The sequence below is a fragment of the Neophocaena asiaeorientalis genome, unplaced genomic scaffold (genome assembly GCF_003031525.2).
Source record: "Neophocaena asiaeorientalis asiaeorientalis breed wild unplaced genomic scaffold, Neophocaena_asiaeorientalis_V1.1 scaffold319, whole genome shotgun sequence".
In the NCBI taxonomy this organism is placed as follows: domain Eukaryota; kingdom Metazoa; phylum Chordata; class Mammalia; order Artiodactyla; family Phocoenidae; genus Neophocaena; species Neophocaena asiaeorientalis.
Genome location: NW_020174103.1, coordinates 1,799,083 through 1,825,602, shown reverse-complemented (window position 1 = coordinate 1,825,602; position 26,520 = coordinate 1,799,083). Strand labels below are relative to the sequence as shown.

The 26,520-nt window shown below is 41.6% G+C and overlaps 1 protein-coding gene across 1 annotated transcript in view; it reads left to right on the top strand.

Annotated features, from left to right (window-relative positions):
* Nucleotides 1-11: 11 nt before the first annotated feature.
* DST (dystonin) overlaps nt 12-26,520 on the top strand; it is a 485,281-nt gene continuing 458,772 nt past the window's right edge. The window contains exons 1-2 of the mRNA XM_024754681.1: nt 12-315; nt 882-943. Coding sequence (XP_024610449.1) covers nt 135-315; nt 882-943 — 243 coding nt within the window. The 5' untranslated portion in view covers nt 12-134. The remainder of the gene's footprint in view (nt 316-881; nt 944-26,520) is intronic.

The window sequence follows — 26,520 nt, the reverse complement described above, 5'->3', positions numbered from 1 at the left end:
CGGGGCCGCAAGCGTCGGGCATGACGCGCTGAGCTGCGCTCGCCCGTGCCCGCAGCTCAGCGTGCGCCCCGCGCGGGTGCTTGTGCCGCCGCCCTCCAGCCCCGCCGGCAGCCGCCGCCGCTTCGCCCCGCACCATGATTGCCGCCGCTTTCCTCGTCTTGCTGAGACCCTACAGCATCCAATGTGCCCTTTTCCTCTTGTTGCTTCTGCTGGGCACCATCGCCACCATCATCTTCTTCTGCTGCTGGCACCGCAGGCTCCAGAAGGGGAGGCATCCGATGAAATCGGTCTTTTCGGGTCGTTCAAGGAGCCGAGGTAAGACACCCCGCGACGGGCTTACTCGGGCCGGAAGGAACCTTTAAGCCGATTTGAAGAGGGAAGCGCGCTCTCTGGCTTCCGCGCTGCTCCCTCTACCCTATCCGCGCCCGCTCCCCTAGCCCAGTGCGTTTCTGTGTTTAGCGTCCCTGTCCCCCTCCTCGGGTCGGCCGGATTGGGGTGACCGCGGGAAGCAGAGCGCCGGGAGGTGGGGGGACGCACCAGATGCTTGGTGTCAGTGTGCTTAAGCCCTGGGGATGACTGGAGCGGAGTCCGGGCTGCGGCAGCCTCGTCCACCCCCACCCTCCGGCCGGCGCTGGACCGTGGGGCATGGAGAGTTCGGGGCTCCCCAACTCCCCCAGAACTTTCCCTGAAACTTCCCGCGGAGAAATCACCTAGAGACCGATGGCCTAGTAAACAGCCCTCCCAGCAGGCTGTCCCCACTGCGTTAGAGGCGTCCGGAACGCGCCTCCCCGACCCTCGTCTCTCGGGTAAGTCGTCCGTGACTCGGCAGGTGAAGAACAAGGAGTTAATTGACGTCTCGTTTTTCTTTTTTTTTCCCGCAGATGCTGTTTTGAGATCACACCACTTTCGTTCCGAGGTAATTTATTTAGCGCGCACGCTCAAGGTCAGAAGAAGTTCTCTTTGCTGGGTACCAATATTAATCATATGGGTGTTCAGAAGCCAGTAGGGCGTTGAATGGCCAGCATGCTACCCCCAAGCCGAAAGGGACGTGTTTCCTTTTAAGTGACTCCCCAGCATGAGTGCCTAGTGAACGGTATTGGCAGATCTCTTGTGTCCTGGAGCCGCTGTACTGGAAGGGGTGAGACAGCCCTTAAAAGCGGCCAGACCTTATGAACTGAGCCTCGGGATGGATCTCAGTTTCCTTGACAATCTATAAATCGCCCGAAGCTTTCTGGGTGCAGGCAGCTGGCTGCGGCTGTTCACTTGGGTATCTAACCTCAGCTGGGAGCTTTTAGGGAGCTGGTGCAGAGCAGTTTGATCCATGTGAATTTCCCTTTAGACTTTCAAGTTTATATTCCTATTCACCCAGAAAGAGCTCCATGTTTTACTGGGGATGTCTGATGATTTTTGCAGAGCGATGGTGGTAGTGATCTGGCTTTACTAACAAGATGTGGACCATCCCTCCATAAACAGGTGACCTGGCCTCGCAGCAATTCAGTGGAACTGTTGTAGGACTAGTTCCGCTGGAGATAGACCAAAATGAGAAACACAAGCTCTCCCTGACCCAGCATTTCTTGATGAATTTCCAGGCCAACCCCCCGCTTAATGCGAGATGATTGTCCCTCTTTTCCCACGAGTTTCACACAGCCAGGAGGGTGCTGGTAGCAATGCTTGATGCCCTTTGCTCATTTTAGCGAAGACTTCATAGTTAGAAACGCTCCATTGACTTGCCATTTACCTGAGAAGTTATTTTACATTTCATTTCACTAGTTAATCCAATGTTTTATTCCACCCTAGATGTTTGATTGGACTCTGGTTGCTTGAAAGCTTTTACTGCATTACTATAACATCGTTATAATGTGGCACAATGAATAATTCTACATAGAACCCCAGTGGGTGAGAACTATTAACTCAATATAGGACTGTAAAGAGAATAAAATAACCAGTCAGATAATCAGAGGTTCCATTGCTGCCTTTACACTAACTAGCTGTGTGGTGCTGGGAAACTCTCTCAACTTCTCAGCCCTTCAACTATAAAATAGGGCCAATAGTACCTTATAGGGCTGTAGGGGGAGGGCAGGTTTACCAGTAATCATGTTAACAAAACCCCACTTAGTTCATAGTAGCTATTCAGTACTGGATAGGTATCATTACATTTTGTAAAAGTGAATTAAAAATGTGTAAAAATAAAAGATCTGTCCAGAAATCTTAAAGTCTTTATTAGATTAATTAATTCAAAGTTATGTGAAACAACATAAGCTGTGCCTGTTATGAACCAACACTTTTTGAATACCTGATTAATTTAATAGAATAACCCATTTAGAGGTGACAAAAAATAAATCACAGTCAGGGTGCGAACACCAAAATTTAGGATTTTCATTTTAAAAGGAGATCACCGGTCCAGTACGTGTAAATGATAGAACCAGAATAAGAATCCTGTTATGGGTTGTTAGATTAGTCATCAAGTGTTTCAACTAAAGCATAGGCAGAAAAAATGAGATAGGTCTACGTTTTGTTTAGTTATCTGTCAGTTAAGCATTTGTCCTGAGCTTGCATTTGGTTAGGAAAGCTGGGAGTGATTGTTTAATGCCATAGCTCATTTCACAAGATTCCTGGTACAGGTTGACATCCTGTGTGTGCTTCGTATTTGCCTTGTCTGCTGGGCTGGTAACATCTTGACGGCATGGACCAAGTCTCTCTTGTTTAGGGCTATATCCCCACTGCCTGGTGTATAATGGGCTCTTAATAAGTATTTATCAAATGAGTGAAAAATTCTCTGTGAGTGCCAGTTCTTGTAACTGGGCAAATACAACTCAGAATTGGGCCAAAAAGAAAAATGCACATTCTCAGGACGTTGCTCAGAATTCAGCATTTGCTGAATCCCAACTCTTATTTTATCTTTCTAGACTTTAAAACATTGCCCTTGAGTTTGTGTTAAAAAATGTAAATCACTAATTATAACAAAATGTATTTGGTTAGATTTTTTTTCTCAGAAAGTTCAATGCAGTATTAGCTTCATTTGTTGATAGGCCCCTCCATGTTCCTTTTCATACCAAGTCCCTGTGTTAAACTACTCAAAGAATGTCATTTTATAAGTAAAAATCGTGAGACTGTTCCATGAGAATGTCATATTTCATCATTGTTTCATGTTCGCCACAAATAAGACATTTTCCTCTACGGAAAACAGAGGGGATTTTTTTCCCTTCTCCGTTTCTACCAAAATGCCATTTCCAGCAGGATTTTCTCCTTGAGAAATACCTATGAAGTTTTCGGATTCTAGTGTGTTAGAAAATTAGAACTTGTGTCACATAATGGCTATTCTTGTTGCTTTGTAGCAGTAGCTGCTGCAAAATAAGTATCAAAGAAAATGTTTTGATTTTCCTACAAGTTATAGTCCTGTCGAGTATTCTATTCCTCATCCCAATCTCAGTCAGTAGATAATTCACTCTCAGTATTTCCGTAGCTGTCAAATGAGGAAAATGGGTTTAGGATCTGCGGACTTATTTTGAAATGTGAAAGAGCTTTGGGAAAGCCCTGGAACACGTGAGGAAGTTCAGTTAGCTCTTGGCTGCTTTACTTGGCGGAGGATATTGCTTCTGCTTTCCACACGTCCAGGAAAGTCCAATTGGAGAGGAAATTTCAGGATGTTTCTTCCCAGGTAGAGAGAGAAATAGTTCTCCACGGGGGAAACCATGGCATCAGGACTCAGTGTGCTTTGGGGAGGTTCTGCAGCAGGGAAAAAAGCCACATATCTCTTGTGAGGGGCTGCAGCTTTTCCCCCCTCACTAAGTGGATAATAAACACCTTGCTTCAACTCAGTTTCTTCCTCATGAAGCTAGAAATAAATGATTCAGAGATTTATGAGATGTTTGGGAACCATAACCACCAACAGCCCCTTTTTATTTTCATATACTTGCAAACTCATCTCTACTGGCTTAAGAGTTCTCTAAATTTTAATAATAGCATATGAGAATGTAAAATTATTAATCTGCTCAGCAAGGGCTCAATCTCCAATTCTCAGACAGATAAAAGGCCCAGTTAGATAGCTAGAAATATGTGCTTTGTATATGAAAATAAAATACTTGTACCATATATATACTAATAAACAATACATATAGTGATGAGAGGTGATTTCACATTGAGATGGGATGCAGTCTGGAAACCAAGTGTTCATTCTGGGTCTCTAAGAAGGATATTTTTCCTGGGGACTTAATAATGTTTGATGCTGTGACTTTACACAATGCTTAACTGTTTCCCTAGATGCCTGTGGTGAAGATCAGACAGTGACAGTCCTGATTTTAAGGAAATCTCGGAAAGTGATATGGGTAATTGAGGTACCATTAGATTACAAGAAAGAACCTTGTGAGCCCTTCAGTAGAGTGAAGACAATTACATATAATGCCCTTGGAGAATACCCAGCATGAACAGTGGTACATGATCCCTATTCATCAGCTCGGTGGAATAAGGGCAGCCTTGTTTGATATCAGTAGAGGCAGGAGGGTGTTTTGTGTCCATCAGGACTGAGTAAATATCTTCACTTCCTGTTTAAGGGAAAGGAACCAAAAGAGTTAACTAAGTCAACTCAAGCGAGATAAGGACTCAGTAAGACAGGAACCCCCCAGCTACATTTTGTCTGCTGTGTGGTGTTTAACTGTGTCACTCACAGCTCAAAGAATCATATGCCCAAAATTCTCAATGAAAGAGAGAGGCTAAGTGGAGTGAATTTTTAGTGGTGATTTCTTACAAAGCTGAATGGGCAAATCCTTTGGGTTTTTCCAGTAATTTTCCACGTTATCGTAGATGAAAGGATGGTCCACACTGACCCTCTTGGCCTCATCATGTTTCCAGAGAATCCCTGCACCAAACCATGGAAAAATGGTCAGTGGAATACCCATAGTTCACAGCTTGTTGTGGAATTTGCATCTTTCATTAAGGGTTACTCAGTGGATTAGAGAAACTGATAGTTTATTATTTAGCTCTCTTTTACAATTAGGTTATCTTTATAAATAAATTCTTTGCCTAGAGTTAAATTCTAGGTCTAAGTTAGTTTATGCTAATTAAATCAGTCTTAAGTTGAATTCCACACATGATACAGGGTTCATTTTGTTTCACACAATTATTTTAAAAACAAACATTTACTTTTTCATCCTTTATGAGGTATGATATTAGAGGATAGGAATAAAAATGGGTCTGAGGTGTAGTCCCTGCCTTGACAATGACTTCCAGGTCACTCCCAATATCAGTACTGAAATTTTATAGTTACTGGTTTCTTCTGCTCCAGTAACTGAACTGACATCCAACTATGAATCACAAATCTGATGGGAGCATCAGAGGCCAAGCTGTGCAAGTAAAGCCAGTACATTTGTGAAAAAGACAAATTCATCCCATTCACCAAAGTCACTACCACCATATAATTTACCCTTACTTCAGCTACGTGGCAACAAAGCAGAATGCTAAAAGCAAAAGAAGAAGAAGAAGAAAGAAAAAAACCCACTTTTTTTTTCATGCATCCAAACCTTTTAAATCCAGTCTAGATGAAAGTGGAAACAAAAGCTTTTTTGGAGAAGTCTGAAATCTTTGTCTAACCTCAAGGGTTAGGAATGACTCTTTTTGAGACTGCAGTTACAACATAGAAACAGGCTAATAACAAGTATTTGTTTAATGAAAGGATTACAGGAGTAAGAGTTCAAAGTCCTGGCTTTGGGTTCCAGCTCTGCCACTAACAAACTGTGCCATCTTGGTCTAGTCTTTTAGGGTCTCTGAGATTCAGACTTTCTGTTTTCACTGGTAACATGAAGATGATCTCTGAATCTCCTTCAGAGTAAACAGGCCCTGTTTCTGCTATGTGCAAAAAAGCATCCTGCTAAAAAAAGGCATCATGTAAAACGTGATTCCTTCTAGGAACTGAAGGCAGGTAAAGATAAAGATATAATTAGCATAAACACAAAGTAACAAATTATGTATAGAAAAGGAATGGTTGGAATACTTTTGATGACATGATTGCTTCTGGCTGGGGTGATCAGAGAAGCCTTCCAGGAGGAGGTGATATTTCTGCTGCAGCATGCAGGCTGAGTAGTACCTGGCTAGACAGACAGGGGCTCAGAGCAAACCCCCAGGCCAGCAGAACCGCTTAAGAATAGGCAACGATTAAGGAAACACACCTGTTTTCAGAGCTCAGAACACGCCAATATGATTAGAAGAAAGGGGTCTTGAGATCACATCAAGATGGAAATATAAGTAGGTGCCAGCTATAATAAAAAGTAATTTTTGTGTACCACTTGACAGCTGACACAGGCTTTGACAGAACATTATTTTATTTGAATGCCTTAGGAGGGCACCTGCTGTGAGCCCTCTCAAGAGAAGGAAAGACTTTTGATTTCTTTTCTAGTAACTACGGCCAAACAGCCTGATCACTCTTTTTTCTCTGTTACGGAGAGTGGAGAGTTGTGGCCTCAGCTGCGGAGGCCTGGGACCATGATTGGCTAGGGGCCTTTCTGGTCACGCCGAAGCTGTACTCTTGCAGGGCATTGCATGTTTCAGGTCTAGTGCTCAAGCATCACTGGGTTATATTTGACTGCAGACACCATATGTCCAGGGGTTTGTGACAGCCTGCTCCTGTGGTCATTACAACTCCTAATGCAAAGCATAATAAATTTGCAGGCAATTTATTATGTACAAGGCTATGTAATATATTACAGTTTTTAAAAGTATTTGAAATGTGTCTCTGCTTTTAAACTTCTTCCTTGAAGAAAATCCCTCTCCCATAATAATCTGAATGTCTATTTCCTCCTCAAATCCTCAAGCCTAGCCCTTCGCCCTCAGCCAGTGACTTTTGTCTCCTAACTCACAGAGAACAACTTCTTGCCCCTACAAACTAAGTGGCATCTTAATCTTCCCTCCCAGCCCAAGGAAAACTTCATCTGTCCTCCCTATGGGTATTTTATGCTTACGCCATGAATTCCTTGTCTTCCTGTGTCTTGGGGGCTGTTCTGTGAGTCGTCCCCTCCTTTCTCTTCTGATGCTCCCTCTCTCCCGGCCCCTGTTTCTAACACATAAACATCATAGGTGCGTCCTTTTGAAAACAACGTAAACCTCCCTATACCACCAGCTCTTCTCTTAAGAAAAGTTCTCTGAAATCTGCCACCTCCTATTCCTCGCCTCTCATTTACTCCTCAATTTAGTAAAATCTGGCTTCTGCTGCTACGACTTGAAACCACTCACCCTTAGCTCAACATTGAGTTCTAAATTGTTACATCACATATTTCCATCTTAGGTTTAATCGACTTACCTTGCATTGGACTTTGTTGGCCACTGATCCCTTCTTGAAACTCTCCCCCACCCCCAACCTTTTTTCTCTGGCCACGGCTCCCTCTGTTCCTGCACTGGACCCTCTTCCTACTTAGATGTTGACATTCCCAACGTATTCCCTTGCTCATAATTTTTCAAATAGCTTTATTGAGATATAATTCACATACTAAACAGTTCACCCATTAAAAATGTACCATTCAATGATTTTTAGTGTGTTTACAACGTTGTGCAGCCATCACACAATTTAAGGAGATGATGCAACAATGCAGTCATGCATTGTTGGTCAGCTTCTGGCTGACTCACAGTCTGCCTCTACATGATCTGTCCTCTTCCATCAAGCCAACCCAGGTTGGTTCACATGCAGTTAGATTCAGGTTCCAATAGCAGCAAGACTGGAAGTGCACTAGGCCTCCTGAGGTCTAGGCTCTCAGCTCATAGACGGCCTCTGCTCACACATTGTTTTTGGGAGTGGGGGAAATAGAGGGCTGATGGGAGAAGTTAAATAGTGTTGTAGCCACGTTTGCAATTTTGTAGCTAATCTTTTGATTTATGTCTAGTTTGCTGCTGTCTACTATCTCTAAAACACTCATTTTAAGCTTTTTCTGTCATTTTCCCTGGGCAGTCTTTTCTAATACCTTCGCTTACATCTGTATAAAAATTACTTCCACCTGAAATTTTTAAGCCTAACCATTTCAACAATTTTGGGGGCTATACTTTCCAGTTTTAGAATATTTTCCATCACCCCAGAAAGATTTCTCATGCCTGTTTTCCACTGATCCCTGTTCCTACCCCTAACCTGCAAAACCATGAATCTGCTTTTGGTATCTGTGGATTTGCCTTTTCTGGACATTGTATGTAAGTGGAATCATATAATAGGTAGTCTTTTGCATCTCTGGCTTCTTTCACGCATGTTAATGTTTTCTAGGTTCAGCCATGTTGTAGCATGTATCAATAGTTAGTTCATTTTTATTGCTAAATAGTACTTTATTCTATGACTATACCACACTTCATTTATCCATTCACCAGTTGATGGACATTGGATTTCCCCCCAATTTTTAGCTATTATAAATAATGCTGCTGTGAATATTTGCTTGAAATCTTTGTGTGGACGTATGTTTCTATTTATTTTGGGCAGATACCTAGGAGTAGAATTCCTAGCTTGTATGGTAAGTATGTGTTTACTTTTTAGAGGAAATTGTCAAACTGTTTTCCAAAGTGGCTGTTCAGTATAACATTCTCAACAGCAGGGTATGAGGGTTCCAGTTTCTCCACATCCTTGACAATACTTGTTATTGTCTTTTTGATCATAGCTCTTCTAGTGGGTCTGAAGTAGTATTGCTTTAGTTTTCATTTGCATTTCCCTAATGACTAATGATTTTGAGCATTTTTTTCGTGTGCTTGTTAGCAGTTCAGAGATCTTCCTTAGTGAAATGTTCAAATCTTTGCCCATTTTTATTTTATTTTATTTTTTACTTTATTGAAATACTGAGTTTCGAGTTCCATCTTTAAAAACGAAATGGGCATTTTGGACAATACATTCGTTACAGAAACGAAATAAAATGGAAAGTTCTAGCAAACTAAATCATCTTCTTAAAGAAATTTCCTCCACTGCAGGAAATCTTGAATAGTCTCCTGGCCAGTCATCTGGAGCAATTCTTCACAAAATTGATGATTTTAATTTAAAATTTAAGTATTCAAATTCTTTATATATACCTCTTTAAGATTTTCTATTTTTTCTTGAGTCAGTCTGATAATTTGTGTCTTTCTAGAAATTTGTTCATTTTATCTAAATTGTCTAATTTGTTGGCCTAATAGTGTTCTCTTTTGCTCCTTTTAATTTCTGTAGGGTTGGTATTACTTTTGTTGGTTCCTTTTGTGTTCATCCAGCCAGAAAGTTGGGGTTTGCTCTCCTGTTCGTTGCACACTTCTGTGACTATGCTTGTGTCCAGGGCCAGGTGGCAGGAAGAGAGGGAAAGAATACAATGGGAGTTTGTCCTAGTTTCTTGGGATCAGAAAGGAAGGTTTCCTTCCTAAGAGTTTTATTTTCTCCTCCTTTGGGATTTCTAATGTCACTGCTCGTGGGATTGCTTGAAAGCTGAGGCTTAAGAGAACTCAGAGAAGAAAAAGATGGGGGATTTCTGCACTTTGAGTCTTAAGAATTCTCTTCTTCACTCCTCAAGCCAGAATGAGGGGACTTTTCCTGGAGCTGTCTCTGCCTCAGCTCAGTACCCAGCTCTGGGTTTCAGGCTGCGCTGCTTGCTTGCATTCAGTCTGGGGGATACTGGAGAGCAAACATGGCAAACTCATCACTGGTTTGGTGGTACTTCGAATTCTGGCCTTTTTACTTCAAGCCTCTCGCTACTCTTTGCTTTTCAGGATCCTCAGAAGCTACTCAGTGCATTCTGTCCAGGTGTACAGCCATGCTCAGTGGGAGGCATGCGCTTGTTCTAATTTATTGTAACCAGAACCAGTCTGTTTAAAAAATATTTATTTATTTATTTATTTATTGTTGGCTGCACTGGGTGTTATGGCACATGGGATCTTTGTTGAGGCATGTGGGATCTTTTTTAATTGTGGCATGTGGGCTCATAGTTGCGGCATGCCGGCTCATAGTTGCGGCATGTGGGATGTAGTTCCCCGACCAGGGATCGAACCTGGGCCCCCTGCATTGGGAGTGTGGAGTCTTACCCACTGGACCACCAGGGAAGTCCCAGAACCAGTCCGTTTTTAATTAGTCTATCCACCCTCCACCCTAAGCCCATTGCTTTCCTTCTTTTATTATTTAGTTTTTGGAAAATCTCATAGCATTTTGCCATCTAGTTAAGATGAGGTTGGCAGAAATGTGTATTGCTACATATAACTCTTGCAGTACTGAAGAGTCCCCCTATTTCATTATTATGCAGAAGTTTTAGGAATCTAACTTCAATACATTGTCATTTGAAAAATATTTCTTTTCTTTTTGTTCAGTCTTGTCATTCTCCAGATTTTCTGGATTTTCCACTAATTCTTGAAAACCAAATAGATTGCAATACCTGCAGATTTTATTTACAAAGAGAATAGAACTCTCACATTAAGCAGTAATTTATCAGGGGCTTCCCTGGTGGCGCAGTGGTTAAGAATCCACCTGCCAATGCAGGGGACACGGGTTCAAGCCCTGGTCCGGGAAGATCCCACATGCCACGGAGCAACTAAGTCCATGCACCGTGACTACTGAGCCTGTGCTCTTGAGCCTACGTGCCACAACTACTGAAGCCTGTGTGCCTGGTGCCTGTGCTCTGCAACAAGAGAAACCACTGCAATGAGAAGCCCATGCACGGCAACGAAGAGCAACCCTCACTCGCCGCAACTAGAGAAAGCCCACGTGCAGCGAGGAAGACCCAATGCAGCCAAAAATAAATAAATAAATTTATATATTAAAAAAGGAAGTAATTTAGCAATAGACTGTTAGGTTTCAATAACTAACTGACCAGCTCTGGAGAATCAAATCCCTGACCTGACCCAGCCTGTAGTGGCTGCAGCGAGGAGGCAGCAGGCCTCTGCGAGCATTTCCAGCAGATCTAGATTGTAACTCTCTTGTTTTGAAAGCTGCTGTAGGGCGTCCCGAAGGAATTACAGATATATTTGGGAAGATTTGGTGAGATGGTCCAACTTTTTTTTTTTAAGTGAGTAGTCACAAATAGAAACTTAAAATTTTTAAAAATAAAATAATAATAATGAGGTCTAATTAATTTCTGTTGTTCTGAAGTCCTTCTACAGGATCTTAACTCTTGGTGAGCATTCTGAGAATCTCGTGAAAGCTCTGGTCCACATCTCCAGAAAAATTAGAGCGACATAGACGTATACTTTCTCACATACTTTCAGGTGCCTTCAGGGGCCCTCTTCATGCTCATCTGTGGATCCTGGGGCAGAGGCAGACCCCAGTTAAGAACTCCTGCAGTGAACTGACCAGATATCCTGCCTAGTTAGGGTCGCCCTGGGCAGTGCCTTGGCAGGGCGGATTGAGCTCAGGTGTGAGATGTGGTAGAAAACCTCCTGTAAGTTACCCGTGATACTTGGAGAAATAGTAATTCACAAAGTTGTCCCCAGTCTACAACTTGAAATGCCAGCTCAGATCTTTTTCCTGCAGCCAGGAGGTAGGAGGTACCCTTCAGGCTGATGCGATTGCTCCAAGTTTGTTTGTTTGTTTGAACTGAAGAAGTGTGTGTTCAGGAATATATGGGGCTACAGAAGCTCCCTGGGGAGATGTTTCTCAGCCCCCCTTCATCATGCTGCAGTGATAGGGCCGCGTGAGAGGTGTAGTGGGGAGGGTCCTGACCACACAGAGAGGTGGTAGGGAGGGTCCTGACTTAGGCATTGAAGACCTGCGGTCAAGCCTGTTCCTTAGCTCACCTTAAGGGTAAGTCACTTATTATTGCTGAGATTCCCTTTCTCTTTGGGTAAACTAGAAATAGCAATGGCTGTTCTTTTTTTTTTTACAATTTTATTTGTTTATTTATTTCGGGCCACGCCTTGTAGCATGTGGGATCTTAGTTCCCCAACCAGGGATCAAATCCGTACCCCCTGCATTGGAAGCGTGGAGTCTTAACCACTGGACCACCAGGGAAGTCCCTCTGTCTTTTATCAGGACCTGTGAGAATCAGTGACAGTAATATATGTGATTTTTAAAATACCTAAGCCACTCAAATGGAAAGATAAAGGGATGCATAGCATAATAGCTATGACAGAATGGCACCTTCATTCACCACGCATTTATTCACCACATTAGATGATGGTAAATACCTGTCATCTAATACCACAGGACATATTTAATTTCCCTGTGCTCCGGTTGGGAAAATGGCCCTTCTATCTCTCAAATACTTTTTAGAATCTTTTCATTGTATATAGAAGAGAGAATAAAAGGAAGTTTGGTGATACAGAATGAGAAAGTCAAATGATTTGTATGACATTTAGGTTGGAAAGATCAGTAATTGAGTAGTTTATATTAGTTTTTTTTAACATCTTTATTGGAGTATAATTGCTCTACAATGGTGTGTTAGTTTCCACTTTATAACAAAGTGAATCAGTTATACATATACATATGTTCCCATATCTCTTCCCTCTTGCATCTCCCTCCCTCCCACCCTCCCTATCCCACTCCTATATTAGTTTGTAAAATGATAGTCAAGGGGAGCAGGATGCTTTTAGGCTCTTCTGAAAATAGTGAGATCTTACCCTGCTCTACATCCTGTGCTGGAGATGACCTACTTATGGGGAATGATAATAGCTGCCATTTTCTGAGAGTGTGCCTGTCTTTATAGATGTTCTATCTCATTTAATCAGCCCTTGCCCAGTGACTCCCAAAGCTGAAATCCCAGCCCTGGCTCTTTTACCTGCAGAGCCCATGCTCATAGCTACCGAGAAACAGGAAAGTGGGGCTGAATTACAATGAGCTGAACTGGCATTTGCCCTTCCTAAGGTTCATAGGGATCAGTGTTAATTCACAGCCTTTAACCTTGAAAACTGAGAATAACCTTTGAGCTTGCTCTTCAGGACTTAGAGATAGTGGTAATTGCCATCTGAAAGCAGGGTGGGGACCCAGAAGCAAGTTTTCTTTTTTTATTAAAATTAATTAATTAAATTTTGGCTGCATTGGGTCTTCATTGCTGCGTGTGGGCTTCTCATTGCGGTGGCTTCTCTTGTTGTGGAGCACGGGCTGTAGGTGCGCGGGCTTTGGTAGTTGCAGTACACAGGCTCAGTAGTTGCGGCTCTCGGGCTCTAGAGCGCAGGCTCAGTAGTTGTGGCTCATGGGCTTAGTTGCTCTGTGGCATGTGGGATCTTCCTGGACCAGGGCTCGAAAGCGTGTCCCCTGCATTGGAACGTGGATTCTTAACCACTGTGCCACCAGGGAAGTCCCGGAAGCAAGTTTTAACTTAAAGAAGTAAGGTTCTCTGAGCTCCACTTGTTAATTTTTGAAATCCTCAAAGAAATGAATTTCCATTATTTAATCTATTTTCTGAGAGCTTTTTTTCCAACATATTGGAATTTACATTTCTGAGTTATAAGATACAGAGCAATAAGATTATAACAACATGCAAATACAGTGCATTTTCTCCATTATTGTTAGAAAGAAAATGTGCTGGTGTTTCCACAGATGCAGTCTGTGTAGTGTATTTGTTAGGCTGAATTCCCCCTCATTCTGGGTCTGCTGGTTACATTACCGACGTGGCAGAACAGAAGAAAGCAAAGGCTGAATTTTAAGTAACATTCCTAGTTGTTTAGACTCTCTTAAAAATATTCGGAATACCTAGCTACATGTCTGAGTCATCTGCTGTACTGGGTGGGAGGTAAAATTGGGAAATTTTGGCTGGCTACTGCTATGTTACAATTTCTCTAGAAACCTCAAGAAAATAATGGACTCAAGAATGCCTTGAGCTTTTCTCTGAGAAACTATGGCAACGGGCCTTTTAATTAAAGCTGAAGTAGTGTGTGTGGCTTAGGAAAACAGAGAGATGCTGCCAACTGATAGGGAGAGTGTACAAGAATAATCCAGACAACTAAAAAAAAATTCATCTTAAATCTGTTTGGTAATTCTTTGTTCTCTATATTGTTCAAAGAAATGGTAGGAAACTTTTTTTACTGGATATCAGTATTTGACTTTGGAAATGTTATATATATATATATTTAAGAGAATATAGTTTCCTGATCATGTTTTTTAAGATTATTGTTCAAATGAATTTATATTTCCTGAGTACACGTTAACTGACAGATGGAAGGCCAGCCCGGAGGGCAGCCAACCTAGGGTGGTCACAGAATGGATGCTATTTCCATTTTGATAATGGAGGTTGTTTACATGACCCAGTGGAATGCACTGGTGGGTTAAATATCAGCGAATTAGTAAACTGTTCCCCTCTTGAGCTGAACCGTTGACAGCCTACATGCTAGAATTTATAAACTCAGAGCATACCAAACAGTAATTTAAAAAACAGAAACTAAATGGAAAAGCAAGAGTTGCCATTTTTCTCAGATCAAAATCTGTGTTGTGCTAACATGCCCCCCTGCCCCAGTGATGGAAAGATTTTATCACCCTCTTTGCCAGAAAGAATTTGAGTTTATGCCTATTGTTTTGGTGCTTCCACTCACTCTTAAGAATGTACCTGTTTGGAAGATGAATTGTGTAGTCACCTGATAAGGGCAGTAGCTGGAGAGGGGAGGGGCATCTGATGAAATACAATGTCGTGGTGACAAACATAAAGCTGGGGACAGGGAAGGAACCGGCTCTTACAATAGTCTGTTATCTGGTCTCCTTGCCTCTGGTTCCAGTCCGCCTCTTGCTATACTGTTGGCAGAATTAGTTACCTGTAGTCAGATCTGACTTCCCACACTGTCTGCCTGCGAGATTAGTAATTTTTTTGCAGCCTCAGCTCCAACCACCTCCAACAGGTGCATACCCTAAACTCAGACAAGGCTCAGCTGCCTCATGTTCACTGTCCTGTGTTTTCATACTGTTGCCAGTGCTGGAATTCTACTCTTTTTGTGTGTGTGTGTGTGGTAATTCCTACTCCTACTTCAAAAGGAGGATTAAACATTGCCTCTTTCCTCCGTTTATCTCACAATCCTCCTTTAATCCTCCTGAACGTCTCCCTCCAGGACCAGATGAGGACCCCAGGTGTGGGGACTGACACATCTGTCTTCTCAAAGCAGGTACTGTGTACTTTTCATCTTGTTTCTCCATAGCCTTGTGTGGCATTTGGCGTGTGATGGGTCCTTACTCACTGTGTGTTGAATATTTGATGTTCGGTAAATGTTTGATGAAACAATGAATGGGATTAAGTGCGTAAAATAGTTGGAGTCACTAGGGCACATGTGAGAAAACACAAAGTATTTGAAATTTGGTTCTGCTGTTTTCCCTCCTCTTTCTCAGCCTCCTTCTCCTCTGGGTACCACTGCTCTCAGGCTGTTTTTTGGTTTCCCAGAGCACTTTTCTCCACATCTAATAGGCTTGCCCTACCACAAGTGCCCCTGATCTCCTGCAACACCCTTTCCTCCCCAGACTTCTACCGTCAACTCCAGTCAGAATGCCATTTCCGTACTGAAGAATGCAGCTAGACATAATTAGAGGATAATCACGTCAACCTGATTCATTCCACGTTATAAAAGACTGACAGGGAGACCCCAGGAAGTGTCTGAAATTTGGATTTAACAATACACGGGGTTGCTTGTCTGTTCAAATTTCTGACTGAGTATATTACCTTCCCTTTCATGCAGTATATTAATGCCCTCTCTACACAGGTTTTTATGCCAGGATTTTGGATTATGTCACTCAGTCATGACAAAGGAATATTTTGAGAGCTGCCTTGCCTGTGACCCATTTCAGTAAAATTGCTGCCTTTGTTCAGCAGCATTTGTCAATAATTTGAATACTTTTTTGCATCTTTTTTTTTTACATAAATGACTGAACATTGGAAAAATGACTGCTGATGCTGGTGTTGGGATATTAAATCTCATACAGCTGATGCACTTCGGACAGAGATGTACAAAATCATCAGGTGAGGCAAGAGAGTCAATTCTTAGCCTCAAATGTCTGCTCATGGAATTGAAGGCCATCTACAGTCATTTATTACATAGGAAAAAAAAGCCAAAGCAAGGGACCTGTCTGGAATTCTGGAACTCTGTCCTTGAAGGGTGTGTGTAAAAGAGGAGCTATTACTAAGGATTTTTTATCTTATATTTTAGTTTCTGGGCCTCCAACCTAAATATCTCTTGTGTGACTTCCTCACATTTCATTTCTTCTGTGCTTTTACAAACACATTTTGTACAGAGGAGGGGCTGCCTGTAAAAGGTAAGGAAGATGTGCCCGGGTTTCCTTTAAGCTGCCCCCTCTTGGATGTTATTTACTCTTGGTTTAAACCCTTCTAACAGCTGGAATCTCGCCAATACCTTTGCTACAACTAATTTAGTAGATCCCAAGATCAGGGCCCTGTAAGCCAGGCTGTGGCATATGCCCTGGGTTGGGTACTGGCACCCACAAGAGGAGGCCAGAGGCTCTGCAAACCGTCACCACTTTCCTTACCTGTTTTCCTTATCCATCTGGGAACCACCAGAGCCTAGAGGACAGCTTACTCTGGACCATTGGCTCTGAAGGGCTCAGTCTAACCAGAAGAGTGAACCCAGCTGACTGAGAGAGGCCTTCCATCAGAAACCTTGGAATAAAATCAAGTTGAATAAGACCTGCCCCTACCTTTGAAGAGCTCTCTTTTTCTTCTTCTTCTTTTTTTTAATCTCACAGTGATGTGTAAGCCGATGAGAAATTTGTCATTCATTGAAGTTAGTGTGAATGCTTCCTTTCTTCTCTTCTTTGGCTGCACCTGTATTTCCCCAAGTTTCTGTGTCTTGGGTGCAGAGTCAGGGTGTAAACTGGGATTATTGTGTGTGTGTTTTTTCTGACTCTACATGTAAGATTTTCATAATGGGATTGGGGGAGTGGAGAAAGGTAACAGGAAAAACTTTTTGTGTGCTGGTGTCTCTTCCCTGTGGGATTAAAGATTTAGTTTGGTAGCATTTGCGGTTACTGTTTATTTTAATTTTTGCATAGGTATTCAAATATTCAATAGTCAAAAATTAGAACATATAAAAATATATCAGTGAGAATTCTTTATCCCATTCTTGTTCCTCACTTTTTAGGAAATTTAGATAACCACTCTTCTTAGTTTCTTGTGAATCTTCTCATTATTTATTTTTCTATATATGAGGAAGTAGAAATTCATTTTATTTTTCTCTTATATGAGTAGTAACTGTGTATGCTATTTGCATCTTGTTTTACTCAATGCACCTAGCTGAACTTGCCATTAGGAGTATTCTATTTCTTTTTATGGCAACATAGTATTCCATTAGATGCAAGCATATAAGGCAATTAACCATCCTCCTGTTACTGACACTTGGGAATTTTCTAATCTTTCGTTGTTATAAACAATGCTTAAATGTAAAACCTTAGTCATTTCACATGTGTGCAAATATTATCTGTAGGATGAACTCTCAGAAGGAGAATTATGGGGTCAAAAGTTAATATATTTCCCTTTTGATAAATGTTACCATATGGCCCTCCATAATGGTCTGTTTTAATTATTGAGGCTTCATAACACATTGTAGTCCTCTCTTATTAAAATACACTTTTGCTTTGCTATTCTTTTGAATGATTTCTTTCTTGCAGGTTTTCTAATTCTAAGGAAAAATACAGTATTTTTATTTGAGACCACATTAAATGGGAATTTTGCTAAAGGAGAATGGAATCTTTATCATTTTGAGTTTTCCTATCTAAAAACTGGTATCCTTTTCTATTCAATTCTTCTTTTGTGGAGGAGTGTTTTTCATGTAGTTCTTTCACGTTTTTGGTTAAGAGTATTTCTAGTATTTTATCTTTTTGGTTGTGGTTAAAAGTGAGTCTTTCTTTTCCATTATATCTTCTATTTGTAGTTCTGTACAAACTGTTGGTTTCATTATCTTAATCTTGTAATCTTCTAACGTACTTCATTATTTCATGGTTTGTAGTACTTCTCCGTGGAGTCCCTTTGGGTTTTCCAGGTATAAAACACATCATCTGAGACTAGAGATTATTGTACATCCTCCTTTCCAACTTTCACATTTCTTATTCATTTCACTTGTATGTTTGCATTGGCTAGGACATCCCACAAAATGTTAAGTAATAGTAATAAGAGTAGGTATCCTTTTCCTGTTCCTGACTTTATAAGAATGTTCCTGGGGTTTCCCTGTGAAGCTTTTGGGTTGAGATAAATACATTTTATCATGCTTCAGAAGTATCCCTCTGTGCTGGTTTACCCTTGGCCTCCTGGCTTCACCTCGCCCTTGTATACTGTACTCCGGTGTGGAGCTGGGGCTCTGTAGACCACATTTTCCAGATGCCTGTGATAGCTGCTTCCTGATGGGATCTGTCATTAGGAGGGAGGAACACTTCCTGTCTCCTCTGCTCCTAGCAGAGGTGCCCAGTAGAGGCTCTCAGCACAGCCTCCAGCTTTTTCTCTAGATTTTGAGAACCAGGCTCACCTCTGCTCATAGGTACAGCAGCCAGGCTGTGTCCCTCCCTGGAGGTGTGAGCCCTCCTCTGAGCCCCTGAGGGGCTGACGGCACCTGAGCAGTGGGCTCTTCTCACAGGTCCGAGCTCCAGCTTTGTGGGGCCTCTCCTCTGAGCCCCGACATTCTTGTAACCTGATTGCTTCCCCTCCCTCCAGCTCAATGGGTGTTAGCGGCTTCCTGCATTTGTTATTGCTAGGTTAACATTCTACCGTTCCAGTCCTCTAGCACCTGTTTCACCAATTCCCTTTATTTAATCCCCTCTTTTGAAATACTTTCTGCTTTCCTGAAAGCACCCAATCTGATGACTCATCTGTTCCTGTTTTATTGAATGTTTTTATCAAGATTGTTTCCTGAAATTTTTTCCCCAATGCTTTTTCTGTGCCAATGGAGGTGATTGTGTGTGTGTGGTTTTTTCTTTAGACCCGTGAAATATAATAATGGATTTTCTAATGCTGGACTTTTCTTGAATTACTGTAATAAATCTCCCTTCGTCATGTTGTATTTGTCTCATGGGCTGCTGATTCTACTAGCTGATATTTTCATTAATATTTTTGCATTAATATTTGCATATGAGACTGGTCTGAAGTTTTCTCTTTTTGGGTGATCTGTGTCAGGTTTTCATTTCAATGCTGTTAGTTGCTTTGTAAACATTTGGGGTTTCCCATGTTTTTTCTAAGCTCTGGAACCATTCAAATAACATTTAACATTAACCATTCCTGGTTTCTGTTACTGTATCTCGTTTTATTTCTTAAAGTTTGATGGCATTCCTTTATGAGATTCTCTGGGATTGGTGCTTGTTTGTTATCATATAATGGGAGATCTATGATGTCTGATGCTGCATTAGCTGAGCTAGTTGAGAAAAGGTTTTGTGGGTGCCAGAGCTGGTCCAAACCAAGCTGTGAAACCCGTAGTGTGTCTTTGGTGCCCTTTTAATCCCATTATCATTGTACTCATGTCTCTAAGTAATTCTCCCTCTTACCTGCTCCTCTTTTCTGTCCTATTCTGATGCCAGTCCCTGCTGAGGTTTCCTGCTACTAACTGGTACAGTTTTGGGGATATGACCCAAATGCTTACATTTTTTTAATTTTTAAATTTATTTTATTGAAGTATAGTTGATTTGCAATGTGTTAGTTTGTGGTGTAGAGCAAAGTGACTCATATATATATATATATATATATATATATTTTTTATATATATTCTTTTTCATTATGGTTTATCACAGGATATTGAATATAGTTCCCTGTGCTATACAGTAGGACCTTGTTGTTTATCCATTCTGTATATAATAGTTTGCATCTGCTAATCCCAAACTCCCAGTACTTCCCTCCCTGCCACCCCACCCTTGGCAACCACAAATCTGTTCTCTATGTCTGTGAGTCTGTTTCTGTTTTGTAGGTAAGTTCATTTGTGTCATATTTTAGATTCCACATATAAGTGATATCATGTGGTATTTGTCTTTCTCTTTCTGACTTCACTTAGTATGATAATCTCTAAGGCCATCCAGATTGCTGTAAATGGCATTATTTCATTATATGCCCAGGAGTGGGATTTCTGGATCATATGGTAGCTCTATATTTAGTTTTTAAAACTGTACTGTTCTCCATAGTGGCTGCACCAATTTACATTCCCACCAGCAGTGTAGGAGGGATCCCTTTTCTCCACACCCTCTCCAGCATTTATTATTTGTAGACTTTAAAAAAAAATTATTATTTATTTTCTTTATTCTTTTTGGCTGCGTCGGGTCTTAGTTGCAGCACATGGGATCTTTTTTGAGGCATGTGGGATCTTCCGTGTGACGCTCGGGCTTCTCTCTAATTGTAGCCCTCAGGCTTCTCTCTAGTTGTGGCGTGTGGGTTTTCTTTCTCTGGTTGTGGCTTGTGGGCTCCAGGGCGCATGGTCTCTGTAGCTGTGGCTCACGGGCTCCAGAGCGTGTGGGCTCTGTAGTTATGGTGTGTAGGCCCCAGAGCGTGTGGGCTCTGTAGTTTGCGGCACGCGGGCTCTCTCATTGAGACTCACGAGCTCAATAGTTGTGGCACGCGGGCTTAGTTGTCCCACAGCATGTGGGATCTTAGTTCCCAAGCACGCATCGAACCTGCGTCCCCTGCGTTGGAAGGCAGATTCATTACCACTGGACCACCAGGGAAGTCCTTATTTGTAGACTTTGTGATGATGGCCATTCTGACTGGTGTGAGGTGTATACCTCGTTGTAGTTTTGATTTGCATTTCTCTAGTGATTAGCGATGTTGAGCATCTTTTCATGTGCCTGCTGGCCATCTGTATGTCTTCTTTGGAGAAATGTCTATTTAGATCTTCTGCTCAGTTTTTGATTGGGCCGTTTGTCTTTTTGTTATTGAGTTGTATAAGCTTTTTGTGTATTTTGGAAATAAAGTCCTTGTTGGTTGAGAAATGCTTGCATTTTAATAGCAGAATCATGAATATGGTCATGACAGATTCTTGGGTCCTAGTACTTCATTTTCTGTGTCCCCTCTGTCTTCTCTTTTAGGTTCTCCAAAAGTCTGAGGTAAGGCATAAGTGTACCAGGTTGGGGAGAGTGCATCTTCCCATGGACTCAGTTAATAAGCTTTCCACTCAGGAACGTTAGCCTTCTTTAAAAAACCCATCAGGGTCACCACGTAGCTACCTTGGAGTAAGTAAAGGAAAAGATGGAAAATAACACCTTGTCAAGTTTCTGATCTCAACTCTAGCCTCCTATCTCATCAATTATTTTCACCCTTTCTCTGGCCAGCAGGCCTTTCCTTGCCCTTGACTCATTTTTGAAGCTGTGACCCTGGCTTCTCACCCAGTCCTTCCCTCCTCCATGAACTGACCATCTCCTCAATTGCTGTGCAGTGTCTCCTGAGCACGCTTCGTGTTACCTTCATTGCATCCCTTGCTTTACGTCTCCATTCCCCTCTGGACTGGCCACTCCTGAGCTGCGTTCTGTGTCTCTTTACTTTTGTTTCCAGGGCTTACAGTGCTGCACATAGGAGGCCTCAAATATCTTAGTTGAATTATTGAATAAATGAAACCCAAGTAAATGTGGACACAAAGAAAGATGGATAGCAAATGGATAAATGGACCCTGAAGGGGCTTCAATACCATGTGCCAGAAACTAAAAGGATTGTTAAAAATAGTTCACTTGCAACTGTATGAAAGCAAACATGGTGTTTTCATTCAGAGGGAATTTAATTCATATTTGATGTGTTTACATTGCAGATGCTTTCCTGGCAATACACGTTTTAAATCTGCTTACTCAGAAGATGTACATCAGAATAAGTCAGAAAGACAGTTTTCAAAATCTAAAAGCCTCCGGCGGCTTTATAATAATTCACCTTTTGTACCAGGAAATTTGTGTTTTTCCTTCCTGCTTCAGGAAATGATGATAGGAGAGGTAAGGGACACAAAGGGAGTAATATGGGGGCTAAGTATAGATCTTTGGGGAGATGGGCTGACCTGAGAGTGGAGGATTAAATTGAGGGGTTTGCGGGAAATCAAAGCTCTTTCCATGATGCTTCCACCTGCAAAGTGTAAATATAAATAGAACATGGGATTAGGTTTTGCTTGAATGTGTTCCCATCTTGAGCTGCTGCAAAAATTTTATCTTATTTTATTTTTTATAAATTTATTTATTTATTTTTGGCTGTGCTGGGTCTTTGTTGCTGCGCGCAGGCCTTCTCTAGTTGCAGCGAGCAAGGGCTATTCTTCCTTGCGGTGCGCGGGCTTCTCATTGCGGTGGCTTCTCGTTGCGGAACATGGGCTCTAGGTGCGCGGGCTTCAGTAGTTGTGGCTCACGGGCTCTAGAGCGCAGGCTCGTTAGCTGTGGCGCACGGGCTTAGTTGTTCCGTGGCATGTGGGATCTTCCTGGACCAGGGCTCGAACCCGTGTCCCCTGAATTGGTAGGGAGATTCTTAACCACTGCACCACCAGGGAAGTTCTGGAAAATTTTTAATTGGCAAGTGCTGTTTGGATAACAAAGGGAGGAATTTCAAATTCCTTGGACCCACTTTAGCCACAGAAATTATTCCAGACCATCAGAACACTGTTATCCTTATCTTACGGCTCCACTAATGCTACCTGCCCAGAGTACATCCCAGTGTATTCGTGTGTTCTTTATTCTTACTCTCTAGGTAGATATTTTACTTGCCAGTTTTTCTTATCGACGTACTAAATTATGTTTAGTCATGCTGAATCGTGTAGGGACAGTTTTGGAAGAGATTTGCACCTGTGTCTATGCTTATTATTGAATTGCATAAGTGGTCAAAATTAATCTTTATAAAGAGTTTAGCATCACTCCAAAATGAAGGAAAATTATTCGATGGTGACAGTATGAATTTGCTGATTTTATAACTTGGCTTCACAGGTGTTTTTCTTTTTCACTTTATCCACTGTGATAGAAGAAGGTTAATTCTTTTAAAATATTTTATTTATTTATTTATTTTTGGTTGCATCAGGTCTTTTCGTTGCACAGGATATTCGTTGAAGCATGTGGGATTTTTCGTTGCAGTGTGCAGGCTTCTCTCTAGTTGTGGCCTGCGGGTTTTCTCTTCTCTAGTGGTGCTTGGGCTCCAGGGCATGTGGGCTCTGTAGTTGTGGCGCGCAGGTTCCTGAGAGTTTGGGCTCTGTAGTTTGCTGCACGCAGGCTCTCTGGTTGAGGTGCGTGAGCTCAGTAGTTGTGGCACGCGGGCTTAGTTGCCCCGTGGTATGTGAGATCTTAGTTCCCTGACCAGGGATTGAACCCTCGTCCCCTGCATTAGAAGGCAGATTCTTTACCACTGGACCACCTGGGAAGTCCCAAAGAAGGTTAATTCTTACCTGTAAATCAATATGAGTGCTTCATTCTACCCACCAGAGCTTGTTTCTGTCTTCTCTTGGTGGGGGATGAGGGCTGTGGGTGCAGGATGGAGCCTGTAGGGTGTTGATCTTGTGGTTTCTTCAGACAAAGTGTCCTCCCCTCGTCCCCAGGGAGACGCTTCTCCTCTCCAAGGGCACACAATGTGGCCACCCCTGCTGCCTCCTGTTCTTGAAATCCATGCACACTGGATCCCAGTAAGATCCAATAAGGCTTTAGCTGAATGCTCCAAAACGCGGGGGGTGGGAGGAGAGAGGGTCAAGGCTCTGTCAAGGGCCAGCCCAGGCCTTGCTGCCCAGACCTTTGGATCTCTTTTACCCTTTAACTCTCGTTGCTTTTTGGTCTCTCTACATCCTAAGCACAGGTGTTTTCTCTTCTTGTCTTTGTCCTAGACTTTGTATCCCCCCTCCCGCCCTCACCCCTAGCATCAGGCATCCTGTGAAGGTCGGTGCTTTCTCCTTTTCTCATTCTCTGAGAAGGGCAGGGTGAGCTCTGGCTCACGACTGCTGGCTTTGACAGTCTCTGCAGGGTCTAGATGAGAAAGTCACACTCTTCCTGCTTAATGCTGCTTTGACTGTATATTTTTGTGACCAGTTGGCCTCACATTACTATGCTAAGAAAGCTTTTTAAATTAGCCAACCATAAGGGTACCCAAATGAATTATCCTTAATCCCTATAAAAAAAAGTACATACAAATACAGTGTCAACCAATTCAATCAAAGTTTGGCATGAGGGGGAATGTTGTGGTCCCCCTTCTCCTTCCTCATAAGATTAAGGGAATAATTTTTTTTAAAGCAAGCATTTGAATTTTGGGTTTTTCTTTAAACGCAAATGGCCACATATAGAACTCGGTAACCCTCACAGTGCCCACAGAAGTGTGATGCTCACTGTTCTGTCAGAGGTGTTCTAACCATACAGGTGAGAGAATCAGCCCATTCCCATCGTGTAAGAGCAGAGCCTCTCATTTTAGCCTCCCTTGATTTAATTTTTTTTTTTTACTGCAATGAGAAGTTATTTAGGAACATTTTAGGGCACAGAAGACACGGTGAAGTGAGAGACCGTTTCTCTACTGTGGAGGTAGCCCATACTTTTGATGATTACATTAAAATAAGTGAGATACGTGTTCAAAAACAAGAAAAGATCACTTTTCTAGTTTGGACATTTTCAGTGATAAAAAAAAAGTCTGGCTTTCTAGATATGTTTATTGCCTTTGTCACATTTCCTTTGTTTTTTTTCTTAACATCTTTATTGTGGTATAATTGCTTTACAATGGTGTGTTAGTTTCTGCTTTATAACAAAGTGAATCAGTTATACATATACATATGTTCCCATATCTCTTCCCTCTTGTGTCTCCCTCCCTCCCACCCTCCCTATCCTACCCCTCCAGGCGGTCACAAAGCAGTGAGCTGATCTCCCTGTGCTATGCGGCTGCTTCCCACTAGCTATCTACCTTACGTTTGGTAGTGTATATATGTCTATGCCTCTCTCTCGCTTTGTCACAGCTCACCCTTCCCCCTCCCCATATCTTCAAGCCCGTTCTCTAGTAGGTCTGTGTCTTTATTCCTGTCTTACCCCTAGGTTCTTCATGACATTTTTTTCCCTTAAATTCCATATATATGTGTTAGCATATGGTATTTGTCCTCCACCAAAAAGAATATTAGTAGAAACCTAAGATGACCAAAGCTGAGAAGAAACAATATAAATTGTGTCAGCAAGACACTGTCCTCTCAGATCTTCTTGTTTAAGCATATTAAGAATGCTCTCAGGTCGTCCTTGAACACAGGAAAACCGGAACTCTTTGTGTGTGTGTGTGTGTATATATAAATATATATCCGTATCAGTATAAAAAAAGTTAGAATTAGTCTCCATCCAGTGGTGGTCTGGAGCCGGCTTCTATCAGAAAGGGAGCCACTTGTATGCATCTCTTTTCCATTGTGTGTTCAACGTTCAGAGCCATCATGGCCGCGATGGGAATATTTACACCATGGAAACTGGCAAACACTCCATCATAGCCTCCCCCCCCACCCCCGCAACCAGTGAGCCCGTTTACCAGCAGCCACTGTCTCCATCTAATCTAGGGAAAAAATCAGATATTCCCAAATAAGCACCTGCTAGTTACAAGATTGGTTATTGGAAAACAGAACTGTAACAATAAGCCAGTTAATATTTCAGTGAAATGCTTATTGAATTTTGTATATTTATTTTTATCCCTTTATCTTACGCAACTCAATGATTTCTGATTTTTTAATTGATTGCTTAGATTTTTCTGCTACTCAGACACATTCGTAAATGATAACTTTGACTTTTTTCTTTTTTTAACTAATGCTCACACTACTTATTTTTTCTGTCTTATTTCATTAGCTATTGTCTCCTAAAATTTTTAAAATAATTGTGATAGTGAGTACCCTTGGCTTGGGTTTACTTTAAGGTAATGCCTTTACTATTTCACATTTATCATAATGTTTGCTGTTGATTCCTGATAGGTAATCCTTTTAAAATTTAGGAAGTTTCCTTCTATTTCCATTTCACTCAGTTTTTCATCAACAGTTGCTCTTGAATTTATTTGCAATTTTGGTGTGCCTATTGAATCATTATTTTTTCTATAACTTATAACTGTAATAAATTATGATGATGGGTTCCCTTTTGTTGAATCAGCCTTTAATCATTGGAATAAACTATTTCATCTTGGAATGTTATTGTTTTCACTCACTGCTTTAGTTTTGGTAAGATTTCATTCAGGATCTTTCTATTTAGCTCCCTGTGTTAGATTGGTGTAGTTGTTTCTTTTCTTGAATTTATCAAGTTTTGTTTTTACTGTGTTAGCATCTTGAAATTAAGAAAACATTTCATATTTTTCTATTCCTTGGAGTAATTTGAATGATAAAGTAATTATCTGTTTTAAGGTTAGATAGAACTTGAAGGTGCCCCTTTTAGCATAAAGTATATGAGAGTGTGAACTGAGTCAGTGCTGTTGGGATGTGTTTCCTGCCTCTGTAAGTTGACAGTCATTCTCCCGTTCTCCTCAGATTCTGTGGAATAAATAATGTTTTGTAGCCATTCTTCTCTCTGTGGTTCATCAAGCTATTGGTTAGTCCTTCCATCAGGGATATCCATCAGGTTGCAGTTAGTTTCACATCTCTGTTCTCTGTTTCTTAAGTTGTTTCTTTCAAGGTGTCTTGAGTCTTTGTGACACTTCTACTTTGTTATTCAATGTATCCTATTTTGTTTATCTTGGCACACAGGTCTAGAATTTTCACTGGCACACTTCTTGGTCAGTAATTGTGGGTCAAAACTTT